A 15,252-nucleotide genomic window follows, 5' to 3' on the forward strand; every position below is an offset into this window, starting at 1 on the left:
CCAGGCTAGAAAACAGCGGGAAGTGGTGCGATTATCCGTCAGTTTATTTATTTTTTTCTTCACAAGCAATAAATGTGATAACATATGTTAGACCAGCGGTTCCCAAAGGGTGCGCCGCGGCGAGTTGATGTTTTTTTGTTTCCTATTTTAAATTATGTGTATATGAATAAATAAATTTATTTTCCTTTTCTATGTCGTTTACTTCCTGTTACGTAGTGTCTGCCTTTATTTGGTATATGACAATAGAGAGAAAAACTACATGGTGCAATTTCGCGAACTGCAGTTCAAATATCTACTGAACCGAGTTTAGCGAATATGGGTGATTTTTCCAGCATTTCGAAGGAAAATCGAGCAGAGATGAGGAAGAAGAGTTGATCTTTTGCTTTTATTCCGTATGCCTACGTGTTTAAAAACTTTATAATGCATAAAGTACACATTAGCGATAACAAAATTGAGTTTTATTCGAAAAGCTGCATATTTTCGTGTAAGTGTGTCGTGAGTTTTTTTCCGTGATAATTTGGTTCCGCATGAACAAAAAGTTTGGCAACCGATGTGTTGGACTATTAGGCAAAATGCCAACCGCGACGCTTGCGAAAAGCGGGAGAATTTAGCTTATAATACAAATCGAACTGGCGTTGCTATTCAGAAAGTCTTTACAAACAAGATGTTAAAAAATGTGGTGGAAAGATTTTTAATCATGTGAGCCACTACCAAACCATTTACTGTATACCACAAACAGCGTCAACAAACAGCGATAACATTACTGAATTTAAATAATTGATTAAAGTAGTTATTGGGTCTGGAATCGTGGTATGCCGTACAACATTTCTGGACGAAGAAATGTTTTTCCCCTGCCCACGCTTCTTGACTCGAAAATCACCTTCATTACATTTAGTGATTAGAATAACGTTAATTTCTTTACTATTGATGGAAAGTGCGTGCGTAAAGACGTAATTCGCTTTCACGGCCATATTGGACAATCTTTTCGTGATTATGAAATTGTTTCGCAACTTCGTATTTAGCGATAGATTATCTTCTCATTTATGTAAATGGAAGACAATTCAAATCAATGAATTTGTCCCTTGCGACCTAACTAACGTTCCGCTGTAATTTACAAATTCATGAATGAATGGTTTTCATACTTCAAAAAATTCTCGCAAATTCTACTATGATTTACCATCAACTTTTATTATTCATTGAAATGATTTTGCTGAGTATTGTATTTAGTCAGGCATTGACCGCAAATAATTAGAGTTGAATCTTACTTGTCAATGTAGAAGTTATCAGCTATTACATCACCCATTCCAATACCATAAAATCATACTTAAACTTACCACTTATTAATAATGTGTGTTAGAAAAAATAATTTCCAAGCAATTACGTAAAAGGAAATCGATTCAACTCGTTTATAAATATTTCTAAACATCGAGAGTACTAATCATAAAATGGATGTGCAATGCATTGGATTGAATATCGATGTAGTTTATAAAGCTAAGCATGGAATCTATAACCAGAAACTGTGTGATTATCAAACTTTAGTTACAGCACTGTTCATTATCAAGGTATATTTTCACATTTCGATCTCTTTCTCAACTGTAAATATCCATTGGTGAGCATGTATTTCATATGTGATATCAGGAAAATGTAAATACATTTCTATGAAGATAATCAGAGTGTGTTTATATATGCGAGTGAGGCTCACAGGCGATAGCCAGGCCAACCGATAGGTGAGTCAGAATAGATAACGTATAGTTGCTTAAAAAAATGGTATAATTATTGGCCTCTCTTTGATTTGATGGAATATTTCCATCAGTAAACTTTTTCTTATAAAATACATTCAATTTTCAAATTAAGGTTTTGAATTTTAAGATTTTAATTTCGCTTCATTGTAGAATTTGTTTGAACTTATTCAATTTTCCTCTTTATGCTGATGCATATGAGAATGTTTTTTTATATTAGATATTGAAATTGCGCTGGAAAATGTTTTCGTATGCTAATCTGGGCGCGCAGGCACGCAAAACAAGGCAAATACCGGATTCGAGTTCAGTTTTTGACTGAGAAAGTCCTGTTGTAGCGACCCGTGTACCTTGTGGCGAGACAAGTTTAACGAAAAGTTTACGGTCGCATATGTTCACTAAAACATAGGGCGACCTCGTCAACACTCTATTTACGCGATGATTCTGTATGAATAATTTATTGTAGAGTCTTTTAGTTGTGCTGCCCTCGCTTAAAAGAAACTTGCTCTCATCTGATAGAAAATTGATTGATTTTACCATGCGTGGTACATGTCTGAAGTCGCTTTGGAGATATTCCACATGTACTGATCATGCTTCGTCGGTATTTAGTAGGAATTTAAATTTTGAATATATCTGAATTCCATCTGGCCCTGACCGGAATAATAGCAATAAATTTCATTTCCCTCTTTCGTGGAATTCTTCCAGCAGCTAAAAGGGGCTCTCTCGTGCGACATTCTCCAGTTTATGCGTCGCGATCGTAGATGGCGGTCAAATATAGGATGAAATCTGCAACTATAGCCAAGAAAATTTATTGTAAATATTCTGAATATGTCTATTTGAGGAAAAGAAAAATTTAATAATCATTTGTGTTGAAACTTAGTCAGTTGGAATGGTTGTAAGTTCTTAGTAGCTTGACTGCTTTAACTCAGATAAACCTGACCTGGATTGGTACGCGTAGTAAAGCCTCTCACAGCCTTTCCTCTATCTGTGGTAAAATGAACAATAATAAATCATACGTTCATCACGCTAAAACTAACTATTAAAAAAATTCATTTCATATATATGTTGTTAGTTGTTTTCTTTCTGCCAGCAATTTATTCACAAATATACTAATAATGTCACCGGACGGAAAATATCGTCGGTTTTCAGTTGATGACAACAACGAAATAAAAGAATGGAATCCTTACAATATGAGGCCAAGTAACTCGTCAAATTTTAATGAAAGCAGGAAATCAGGATTCATTTATGAAGTCCAGCGACTTATAAGAAAAATTTATGCATTACAGTAAGAGTATATTTCAATTAAGTAATAAAATATAACACTAGAACTTTATTTTGACTTTATTTTGTGTCAATTATGCGGCAAAGATAAATACAATAAATTGAAAATTCAATCAAGTGTAAAATAAGAGCAAATCAAATTATGTAAACTAGTTTCCTTTATGACGCAAGAATGCATAATTGAAAAATATTCAATGACGAATTGACTTACTTTATTCTTTGAGAAAAATCTTCAATTCAAAATTTTTCTGTCAAAAACCAAATTAAATTACGTTACCCTGTTCACAAGGTTTAGTTTGTCTGAATTGTCTTCTGCCATTTGGTTGAATTTCTACTGCAACTGCGTGTCTTTGATGACACTATCGGAAAAATTGTGGAAATTGCAACATCTATATATATCTTTACAAATGTAACAAAATTGCTTCTAATTTCAGCGTTTCCATGCTTCAGTATGTATCGTGTTGTCCATGGTTCCCAAAGCGATATTTTCTTGCTTTCCTGAGTGGAATAGGATTCTGCATAACATTTGGAATGCGATGCAATCTTGGTGTGGCGATGGTTAGGATGTCCAATAACTATACAAAATATAGCGAAAACGGGACTAAAGTTATAATGGTACGTGTAAAATATTTTACTTCTGGTGCGGTGTATTTGTGAAACTTAAATTCAAGACGCCATTGACTAATATTTAAAATGAAAACCGCGTGTTTCGGCTATTTGGAAAAGTCCTCGTTTGCAAACTCAAAGACCACATCGCCTGCTCCGAATGGTAGCTTTGGTTCCTATTTCACCGATGCATCTTGCTTCTTCAGTTATAAACTTCAGTTTGGGTTACGAAAACGACTATTATGGTAAATTTGGGGCAGTTTTCATAAAATTGGCATTAAATATGACTATAAGATAAGTTATATAAGACTATAAGTCATTTAAATTTGTTAATTCATAATATGATTGATTAACAAACGTGAACTTCTAGGGTCAAGTAAATGTTTTTATGACAGGATATTGCACAAATATTAATAGAAGCAAAATTGTATGTATCGATGTATTTTAGAAGTACCTATTTATTTAGTAGACTTGATCAAAAATTCTTCCTCTAAAACCGTCTCTATTCATTTTTCAATTGTCAATTATTTATAAGGTGATCAATCATACGTTTATCTCTCAGTTTTTCAACTGCAAAATTCGAGTAATTTAAATTATTATTAGTCTTGTAAGAATAACTCGAAACACGTCTTGCAAAGTGTGCTTCAAAGATGTTATAGCAATAAAACGGGAAATCATTATCAACATCCTGCTATAGTGATTCTTTGTAGTGGGATAACTAAGGTCGAATTACTTTAAAATTACATTTGAATTTCGATCATTCATTCAATCACAATGTAGAAATTCTACAAAGAGAATTTTCGAATAAAAAGTATGAATGAGGATATAAAGCACTTCCTACGTGTGATGTAATGTGACCTCCTGTATCATATTCCATTTTAAATTTATGAATTCGTCTATGCTTTCTTCCCTTCCTTAGAATTTCTAACAAATTCTCACCGATTAATTTGACCTAGGAATCCAGAATAACTTTAAGCTAAATAATGAACGATGAGGCAACATAAGGAAGAAATTATAAATCATGAATGAATTTAAAACACAGAAGTTAGATTTTATTTCATTTTTCGAACTGTTTAAAAGCAACGTAATAACTTACCATAGACATACAATTGGTGACACAATTTGTAATCTTGTAGAAAATTATACCCAAAATGGGATTCTGTCAGCTATAAATAAAACTGATACTTAAACTCCACACCCACCAAAGAATTTCTTTATTCTTATTTCTGGTTCATATTTGCGTAAACGTCGTTTGCGACATAAATTTTTAATTCGTAAATATTTATGATTTCGGTAGTTTGATGCACTATTTTAGGAATCTATTAAGACCAATTTAATTAATATTTGGAATGTTTATTAGACGACGTTCATTCACGTTTTTCTGCCCTCTTATTATGGAAGAAGAAAATTCCCATCAGCATAATTTTTGTTTCCACGAAATTATCATTCGGAATACACAAAAAAATATTGTTTTTAACATCTGATTTGGCTAATGCAATATCGATGAAAAAAATTGACCAAAAAAAAGAATAATACTTGTTTGAGAAGATGTGGTAACATCATGAAAAAGTACGATGTTATAAAACAAAGTTGAAATTTGTAATCACACAAAAAAGTAGTTGTAATTGTGTCCCGAAGGACATGTTCTGATTATATCCTCTAAAATGGAATGGCATTTTCGAAAATGAGGTAATCTGGATCGCCAGCTGTGAAAAAAATTCAAATATTACGCAATACCACCCTATAGATAAAATATTAGAGGTTTGAAATCTGTAAATTAATATCGATTAATAAAATATAAATGTTATTGTAGCTTCCAGAATTAAATTGGAGTCCTGCAACTCAAGGAGTGGTACATGGTGCATTTTTCTGGGGATACATTGTTACTCAGATACCTGCCGGATATCTCGCATCTAGGCTTTCTCCTACCAGGTAAATGTTTATATAAACAGTATATTCACTATCTTGGGAGGCGAGCTGCGCTTTGAATGAGATGTTGCAATAGTTTTACTATCGAAGCTTTAACATTTCAAATTTCTCTTGTTTTTTTTTTGGTAAACATATATTAAGCAAACTTTGTGTGTAAAATATTCGGTTAAAATTCCATGCTCATATATGTCAAAAACGAAAATGGAAATAACATGGCGAACAAATTTATACAAACCAATCTACGTATTTCATGTTGGGTTTGGGAATATAAATCTATGCCGGAGGCATGAGATTACTTTAAGTCTACAAGCTTCTAGAACACGTCAGATTGGGATCAATGGTGTCTACCATTAACGCCAAGAGGTCAATTATTGTGAAATCTGGAAAGCTGTACACCTATTTTAAACCATTTTGTCGTCGAAAGAAAAATAAACTAAAATTATAATGTTCTATTCAGAATGTTCGGGTGTGCAATATTTTCAACATGTGTTCTCAACTTCCTACTTCCAATCGCAGCAAGAACTCATTGGTCATTATTTATATTCATCCGGATAATGCAAGGATTAGCTGAGGTAATGGATACTGAAGGAAAATACCCTATTTTCATGTAATCTTACGGTCATTAGTCTGCACCAACACGCCAGCTGGCCATGCGACATTGGACGATAAACTTAAAAACTAAAACTTGTACTATACATATTCTGTTTTCGAAGTATATTTAGAAATACTTGTTTTAAACTTGAACTTCCAGTATTTTTTTTGCGATCAAAGTAACAGTTGGTTCAAAGGTACTAGACTTAACCGTGTATAAAAATTGTTACCACAGCTAAAGTAATGAAGATTTCCATTGTGCAAAATTATAAATCATCAATTTTAGAATTCTCACTGTGTATCACTGTGTATATTCGAGATTAAAAAATATAATCATACAGTTTTACTGGGGAAGGGAAACCACGGGGAACCAATGCTTGTTATCGAGCAGCGACACCCAAGATGATAGAAAACTAATTTTTCATTGTTCATTCCTTATTCATTCTTTTATATTCCTTAATTTTGCAGTTGAGTGTGACCGAGACGACATGCATGCATTGTATTGATGCTATCGTTAAGTTTTTGCATCTTTCTCTCAAGATTGACTATGTGTATTATTCCGCTAAAATATTCAGTTTGTGGTTTTACTTTAACATTTACGTCCTTCTTAATAATTGATAATATACTGAAATATTTGATCTTTTGGGAAATGGCCCCGCGGACCTCTAGAATTTTAAAGCATGCGAGGGGCATTTTACTATTCACTTTTTCCAGAATTAAGGGTTTATTTTTTACAGGGCGTTCTATATCCCTCGTGTCACGGAATATGGAGCAAATGGGCGCCACCTTTGGAAAGATCTAGGCTTGCAACAATATCCTTCTCTGGTAGGCAATTTTATGTTTAAGTATTTTATAGTTCGGTACATTTCGTATATAAATTTGAACTAACCAGTATTTAAAAAAATAAGTTAGATGTGAACTTATTGTATATCCAATCATACATCACATGTGATACCCCCTAAACGGTTTCATCCACAAACGGTCAGTACTGAACTAATACTTTCCTATAGGTGAACATTACATATAATGATCCTGAATTTGATAACCGGTACAGCACATCTGTTACGTAAAGTTACGAAAAAAGATGTAAATATATTTTGGTGCAATCAAATTATATTGCCTTATTATTATTATTATCGTCGGATATTAAAAGTCATACTGTCCATTAAAATAATTCATGCCAGATGTCTTTTTTTGAAGTACATGCCTTAGGAGACAGATGCGTAGGCGTTACGGTTGTAAAACATATTTGTTACACAACACAACAAACCACAAAATGCATGAAATAAATGCAGAAAAAAGCGGGTTTTCAGCAGTGACGTGTCTGACATTTCGTAGAATGTCTTGTCGATGAGACACGATGCGTCATAGCGGCGTTTTATCAAAGGCGACCCCATCAATCAGCTATTATGCAAACGACCTTCCCAGTGTGAAATTGATTTTACGATTTTGGAGCCATAATTGAATAAATTTAATGAACCATTTTTCAATTACTGATTCAATGATTTTTGAGAGAGTTCTACGGATATTTACATTTTTTTTCATAGTTGAATCACTTTAGAAAATTTTCTATTAATATCAAAACATATGCCTTTCTTTCCCTCTGAGTATAAACTTTTTAAAGCAACTGGTAAAAGGATGATGCGAATCTCAATTAGCCCCAATGGGCGATAAGCGATTCGCTACTACCAAGCGACAGAAAGCTGCGGGGAATTATATTCTGCCTGATAGAAAAAGCTGGACTTAATCCGAATAATAACTTTCTCTAGTTCGTGTCAGTCTCCGGCTTGTTAATAAGTCATTCATTTTGCGGGCACATCCGCATGTTGTAGATATTAGTATACTGGTTTTTTACGAGCGCTACAATGAATAATTTAGTTTTGTCGTCGCCAGACTCAGTTTTTGTCAGTTTCGAAACATTCACATAAATTTTTAATAAACTTCTTTTTTTATCTACTTTTGTTCTTGATAAAGTGGGTTGGAATACAAATCGCACGTAATCGCCCAAGCAAGTATGTCACAGTCATAATCAGTGGTTTCCCGAGTGAAATTTCATTGCCTATTTCATTCATATAACGATAAAGAAAATATTATGTCCATTTTTGCTCAATCCTTATTAATACTATTTCGCTATTGCAATGTTGATTTCTTACTTGCCGTCTGTAGATATAAATAAAAGCACCAATTCAAGCATATGAAATAAGCGGCTGAAATTACCTAATCTAGTCCTAAGAAATGTTTATCGAAGTGGACAAAACGATTTATATATATATACAGGTAGCTATGCTGGCGCAGTTGTGGGAATGCCTATCGGTGGATTACTTGTCGATTATGCGGATTGGCCTTCTGTTTTCTACGTATTCGGTAAGATTACGTAGGTGGAGATTATTTTTAACAAAATGGTGCTAAGAGTGTGACCGTCATGGCACACTCCTTTAGATGAACCTGTTGATTATCGAACCCGGTCAAAATTTGTTAAAATGAAGTCTTTTTGTAACTATTTCCAACAAGAATACATATTTTCATACTTGAAATTCATTCAAAACGAGAAACCATTGATGGATCTAGTGTTATTGATGCACCAAATGTTAACGTGGTTTGGATTTAATTCATTTAACGCTTCGATCAATACAATATCATGTGTTTGCATACAGATGGTGGAAGTTTTGGATGGTAGTGTCCCAATAAATATTATTTTGTTAATATTAAGGTGCTGCTGGCATCATTTGGTTTGTTGTTTGGGTATTAACCGCCTTTGACAACCCAGGAGTGCATCCAACAATTTCAACTGACGAAGCAAATTATATAAAAGAGTCAATCGGCCAGCTTGACTCAGTTGCAATACAAAAGGTATTTTGTAAGTTCCTGGCCACTTTATGGCCATGGAACTCCCTTTAGTAAACTGCATTTTGAGCTTCAATTTTACATGGATTTGCTAATATTTGGTACGAAACTATTGACAATGTATGAGATATGTTTCACCTACCGTTCCTGGTAAACTGTGTAACAGGGGAGTTGGGAATCTTTACCCTTTCAATTACAAGCAGATCTCGCTAAATCAACTTTGCCGACCATAGCTTCTTCCAAACTACATGTCAATGACTGATATAAGAAATCTCCTTACGAATTGTTTGTAGCTTTTTGGCTCGACAACTACAGTATAAAGATACAATCTATATGCACTAAATATTTAATTCTTTTAATTTAGTGGAATGGAACTCCATGGAAGAAGTTTTTTACATCCATGCCGGTTTGGGCTATCATTGTTGCTAATTTTTGCAGAAGTTGGACATTTTATTTGTTGATTATAAGTCAACCAACCTACTTTGAACAAGTCTTCGGCTTTGACATTTCACAGGTAAGATTTTCAATGCAAAAATCATTGACCTTTGACTTCATTCTGCATTGCTCCATTAATTCACCATTCTTGTTCGCTGCTTTAAATGAGCCTCCAAGCAGCATTAATTACCGTATTTCCCGGCGAATAAGTCGCTTTAGGCGTCTTATTAGGCGAGTATGGTAATTTTCATTTTTTTTTCGGATTCGCTTTATTATGTATTACGTAATGTTTTTTTATGGTGGACACAATCGGTAGTTGAATACAATTAGGTTAAAATTTAAAGACAGTTTGAATTCCCGTAGTTATTATGGATTGAATATTACCCTATAAGAAAACGTCATTATAGGCTATTTTACCCAATGCGCAAACGCGTCGACCGCTTAAAAGGCATTGCATGGTAGTTTGAGATTCCGATGATGACGCTATTTTACTACATCGACTTATTGGCAGGTTATTTGCAAAAACCCATTTTTTCAGGCTTGGAAACGGGCCTCGTCTTATTTACCCGGTAGACTTATTCGCCGGGAAATACGGTATCTGTTTTCTATATATTTCTCATTAACAGCAATTGCGTAATATATTACCTTATTCCGTGATAATTAGATAGTCGATAACAATTGTAAGACAAAATTGCGATTGTTGAGATAACATCTGTTATGAATCGTCCAAATTTTAGTAGGCCTAATTAAAGTATATTGTTACGATTTTTATGTTGATTCAAGACTAATAGTTTGCCGGTGGTCAAAGCAGACTATCTGTGTAGTATATATTTCACTAATCATCAATTCTTTCCATGAGCAAAATTACTCACCAAATATATTATTCAACTTTTGAATTATTATTTTATTCATATCAACGCTTTAATCAGATGAACCACGATTATGTTTTTTAATTATATTTCTGGGTTTTTAAAAAATTTTCGTCTGACAAAATTGGTAAAAAAACAACATAATCACCGAAATATATTCTTAGAAAACGGCTTAAATTTTTATGTAATCTAGTATGAAAGGGAAGCAGTCCATTAAGCGTCTTACTACTAACCAGATAATGCGGTTTTAGTTTTTCAACGACATTAAACTCTGGTATTCAACTTACCAATCAATGTTTGGCCCTGAAAACTTAGGGTGCTATGAACCGAAATTAATTGGGTCATCCATTTGAAACTCTTCGTAAAATATATCGATTTTTATTACGACATCTTTATTCACGTATAAATATTAATACAAGCTCTTGTTAACAAAAAATCATTAATATAAATTTCTATGGTCTATCATGGGAAGATATATAGTTAGGTCTAGACTTACACGGACAAGACCTATTACACACTCCGAAGGCACCATTCATTTATCAACAGCTATCTCTAAGATCACCAGTCATATTTAACGAATAAATACAAATTCGTTAAAAATTACATGTTCTTACCTACCTATGAATAAATTTCAGTTGGGGATATTGGCAGCTGTTCCACATCTTGTTATGACTATAGTTGTGCCGGTCGGAGGAGTTATCGCCGACTATTTGAGAAAAAATAATATTCTCACTACAACTACTGTTCGAAAAATTATGAATTGTGGTGGATTCGGACTGGAAGCCTTCTTCCTTCTCATTGTCGGATGCAGTCACGGACAGACCGTAGCAATCGTGTGTTTGGTGTTCGCTGTCGGGTTCAGTGGATTTGCAATATCAGGTAAGGGTTTATGAAATCAACCCAGAATATGTTAAATATTCAGTAACGATACGACATTTTGCCAAAATGCGTACATTGTACATCATATCATTCAAAAAGTAGCTTGAATTCGTTCTCTGGAATGCCCATTACAGAACGGTATTTTTTATTTTCATTCTATTTGTCGAATAACAAACAGCGGAGAAATTCAGACTGAATTGATTACTCTGTCCCCGTGGAATACGAAAGCCAAGTTCGAAGAAAAATAGGAAAGAATGATAATACCATTCTCCGCATTATGATTGAGCGACTTATTTTCAATGTGTCACTTAGATGGGGAAAAGATAAATTAAATAAAAGCTAACATTTTTCGATTTTGAGTCTGATGTACAACAAAACAGATAGCACTCAATAAGAAAATTTTAACTAGACGAGTATTTCAGGTACAAATGCCCATTTCCACCCACTACCTACATATCATTAACCAATGCTTTGGATGTAGACAATTGACGTAGATAAAAAGATATCTCTGATACAAGAGTTCCCCAAATTGGTCTGAGTTTTTCTTCTTTCTTACAGATCGGTGGTTGAAGTTTTAATGCAGTCTAGTTATTCCAGTCAATACCAACATCCTTCCAGCCAAGTCATTTTTTTCCAAATTTTTCACATTATAACTGTAAGGCCTGAATTTACATTTAAGATTATTTCAAAATAATGAATGCAACACTTCGCATTGGGACAACTGTATGTGAAATTCTCTGTGCCATTGCTATAAAATTTATCGACCCATATTTTAATCCCTTTAAGGCCCATTTTGAAATTAAATTTATGTAATAATCGCTTTCTAATCGTCAAAATTATTTCAAGGATTCAACGTCAATCATCTCGATATTGCACCGAGGTATGCTAGTATTCTCATGGGAATATCGAACGGAGCAGGTACTCTGTCAGGAATGATTTGTCCGCTTGTCGTCAGCGCCGTGACGAAAAATAAGGTATATTATTTGCTTTTATTTCTTCACAAAATCAGTAACGCCAAATTTACACATAAAATTCAATATTTGGAGTACGGGAAATATAAAAATTTCAATTTCATTGATTTATCTAAAAATTTGCATATTAAGTTTCAGTTTCAAAAACACTTACCACATATAGCGTTACCATATTTAGTTAATAAATTTATTAAATTTAAAAACTCCAGATTGACGTATTGCGATTCATTACAATATATGCGCTGCTGTAAACATTCCTGTAAAAATTGTCCTGTTAAAAGCGTAGCATTGTTAATCTCGAACTTGTGACGATATCTGACTTTTAAGGTCAAGGTTATATATACATTGGAGACTTAGGATCTCTGTTGAATTCCCAGCACACTTGCATATTTGTTTCGGCAAACTTGTACTAATATATGAACACGGATGGAGAAGCATGCATTACAAAATAGATACATTAACTTTCATACGCCCGTAAGATGGGCTGTCCTTTCTGGAATCAGCAAATGAAAAAGTCACTGAAATTCGAGTTGCACTTTAGATTCATATTCTACACTTTACACCATTTATTCTCTAGAGAATTAAAGTCAGGTCAAGATTTCTAAGCATATGGTGCATTAAAATGTTACAACAACGTTACGTCTTAAACATAATTTTGCGGCTACAATATACTCTTCCAGATGTAGTATTTTGACAATAACATGGGGATACTGTAAACGAAAGCAAAAGCTATGCCATTAAATTGCCAACTTGATCTCTACAGATTAAATTGGTTGCATCAAAATTTCAAGTTTTATGCTTGAATATCTTACGTAATTATATTGTAAAGATCTTTGGTTCATAATATCTGCCGTTTCCATCTTTTTCATCACAAATCTCTTGACTCAGTCTGATTAATATGAACTTTATTCCGCTTCAAAGATTGAAATAAGCTGTAGTAATTCTATTTACAGAGTATAGACGAGTGGAAGATTATCTTTATAATCGCGTCGTGCATTCATTTTTCTGGAGTCATATTTTACGCCATATTTGCTTCCGGAGAACGACAGCCTTGGGCTGATCCTCCTTCAGAGGAGCGTGGTATTATTGAGGGTGATTACTTACAGCAAGCATATGGACTTCATAATGAAGAATCCAATGAAAGACAACAATACGGTTGTTCATCCTTTACTTCCGTCACAAAAAAGAAACTCAGAGTGAGTTCTTCCGAATCTTTGTACGGTGATGATTACTCTTCTAATGAGTCAAGAGATTCAAGTTCAAATCATCCTAGTTCTGGAAATGGATACACAATGACTAAACCTCCAATAACGCGTTTGTCATCAAATGAACAGGATATAGAACAAGACAATATCACAATAAATAAATCTAATTCTAGAAATATATCTGACACCGAACTTGAAAAAAATACGAGTGACAACTCTCCCGATCCAGAGAATCCATCCCAATTTCCAGATGAGAAATTTTCCACTAATCATTTTCAAAACTCATCTTGGAACTCGGATGATGCTGACGGTGAATAACATTTTCAATATTAATGTCGGGAATATCAAAAATATCTTAGAGACAGTGACGTATAATCTAAATTATATTTTAAACAAGTTTTGTTTGTAACCAAAAATGTGTTAGATGCAAAGATATAGATGTAGTTTATATTACTAAGTTCTTGATTTAACAAGAAATCTCGATATATTTCATAGATCATATATTTCATGAATTGCGTGGTATAATGCTCTCTAAGGCCTTTTAATTTTAAAACATTTCAGTAATTCGTTCAGAGAAATTTCTAATTAGTTGTGACAAAAAGTTAGAATTTAATTTCCTCTGGATACCTTACTTCTTCACCCGATAACGAATAATACACAATTATTATTCTGTAGAAAATTACTTAAAACTATTTTGTGTTGCGGTTACGATGTATTTATTACTATTTCAATGAATGTATCTTGCTCTGTTGTATGTTCAAATGCATTAATCAATGAATGATGAAAGAGAGAGTTGGTAGCAACGACACATAAGTTAGGAAGTGCTGCTAAAACGTCGACTGAATAATTACCTCAGATGATGTACTAAATAAAAATAATTGAACTCACATTGAACCGACTAAAGTAATTTTATATATTTACAATACCGTTTTCTTATTTTGGTGTTGGTGCACATTTAGTTCATAAAACATTGACATATTTATATATTAAACACTTTATAATTATAACATGTTCTATTTTTGTTTTTGGTATATACCGTTTTTGTTTTAGAAATAAGATTAAGATATTTCGTCCAATATATTATTATCTATATATGTATATTAGTTGCCAATGGAATAATTTTGTTATTTACCATGAACAACAAATAAAAATCACTTAGCTCACTGAAATTGTTTTTTTTTCGTGGAAAATGCATGTGTTTCTTTTGTAACACAGAATATTCAAACTCTGGCATAGAGATTAATATCGGAGTAATCTCACCAAATATGTCGTGAACGTGGCACGATATGAACTATTAACAAATATATATACGTTTGGCAAAACACATATCTCGTATAAATATTGTTCGAGATCACAAACTAGTTTTTGGTTGAAGCTGCTGGCTCTAAAAGCCTTCAATGTTGAACACTAACTAAAAGTTGTTATACCGTCCAGATTCAGCATAATCAGCAATACTGTATGTATATTCATTCCGGTACAAAATCGCTAGACGAAGTGTCTACCTTACCCTAAATAATCTTTTAATGGAAATTCCATCAATTGTCAGTCAGTATATCTGTTCACCTCGCATAAGGCAACTGTGTCGGCGATGACACTTGTTTGCATTTCGCATATTTGAAATTTGAATTATTAGTCTCAGATAAGTGAAAACACTGGTATGCAGTGAATTGTCAAAACTGGCTCACCATTATACTTGTACGAACGGGAAATGCCTCATCATGGTTGCATAACTGTACATTGAGAGATTCATAGATTATCCTCGCAGATTTGCCTCCGCACTTGAAGACATACTTTGTTGAATGACATGTTGTCTGTTCGCAAATAGTTAGTTCGCAAATATTAAGTTAGTAATGCTCAAATGTATGGACACGAAAGTCTAACCATCGCAGTACCGGTAGCCTGTTCA

The 15,252-nt window shown here is 33.5% G+C and overlaps 1 protein-coding gene across 1 annotated transcript; it reads left to right on the plus strand.

Moving 5' to 3' along the window:
• The first annotated feature begins 1,477 nt into the window (after nt 1-1,477).
• Nucleotides 1,478-14,509, plus strand: LOC120341404 (vesicular glutamate transporter 1-like). The gene is made up of 12 exons (XM_039409904.2): nt 1,478-1,727; nt 2,827-3,021; nt 3,452-3,632; nt 5,437-5,555; nt 6,010-6,124; nt 6,881-6,968; nt 8,421-8,507; nt 8,854-8,993; nt 9,352-9,501; nt 10,927-11,170; nt 12,017-12,144; nt 13,095-14,509. Exons 2-12 carry the CDS (start codon nt 2,852-2,854, stop codon nt 13,662-13,664), a joined length of 1,992 nt encoding a protein of 663 aa, XP_039265838.2. The 5' UTR covers nt 1,478-1,727; nt 2,827-2,851; the 3' UTR covers nt 13,665-14,509.
• The last annotated feature ends 743 nt before the right edge of the window (nt 14,510-15,252 follow it).

This window comes from Styela clava, chromosome 14 (assembly GCF_964204865.1).
Source record: "Styela clava chromosome 14, kaStyClav1.hap1.2, whole genome shotgun sequence".
NCBI lineage: Eukaryota > Metazoa > Chordata > Ascidiacea > Stolidobranchia > Styelidae > Styela > Styela clava.

Excerpts from the sequence above, each read along its gene's own strand:
- LOC120341404 (XM_039409904.2), top strand. The coding sequence starts at position 2,852 with ATGTCACCGGACGGAAAATATCGTCGGTTTTCAGTTGATGACAACAAC. Across the intron at positions 3,633-5,436 it reads ACGGGACTAAAGTTATAATG|CTTCCAGAATTAAATTGGAG; the intron begins GTACGTGTAAAA and ends ATGTTATTGTAG. Across the intron at positions 11,171-12,016 it reads CAGTGGATTTGCAATATCAG|GATTCAACGTCAATCATCTC; the intron begins GTAAGGGTTTAT and ends AATTATTTCAAG.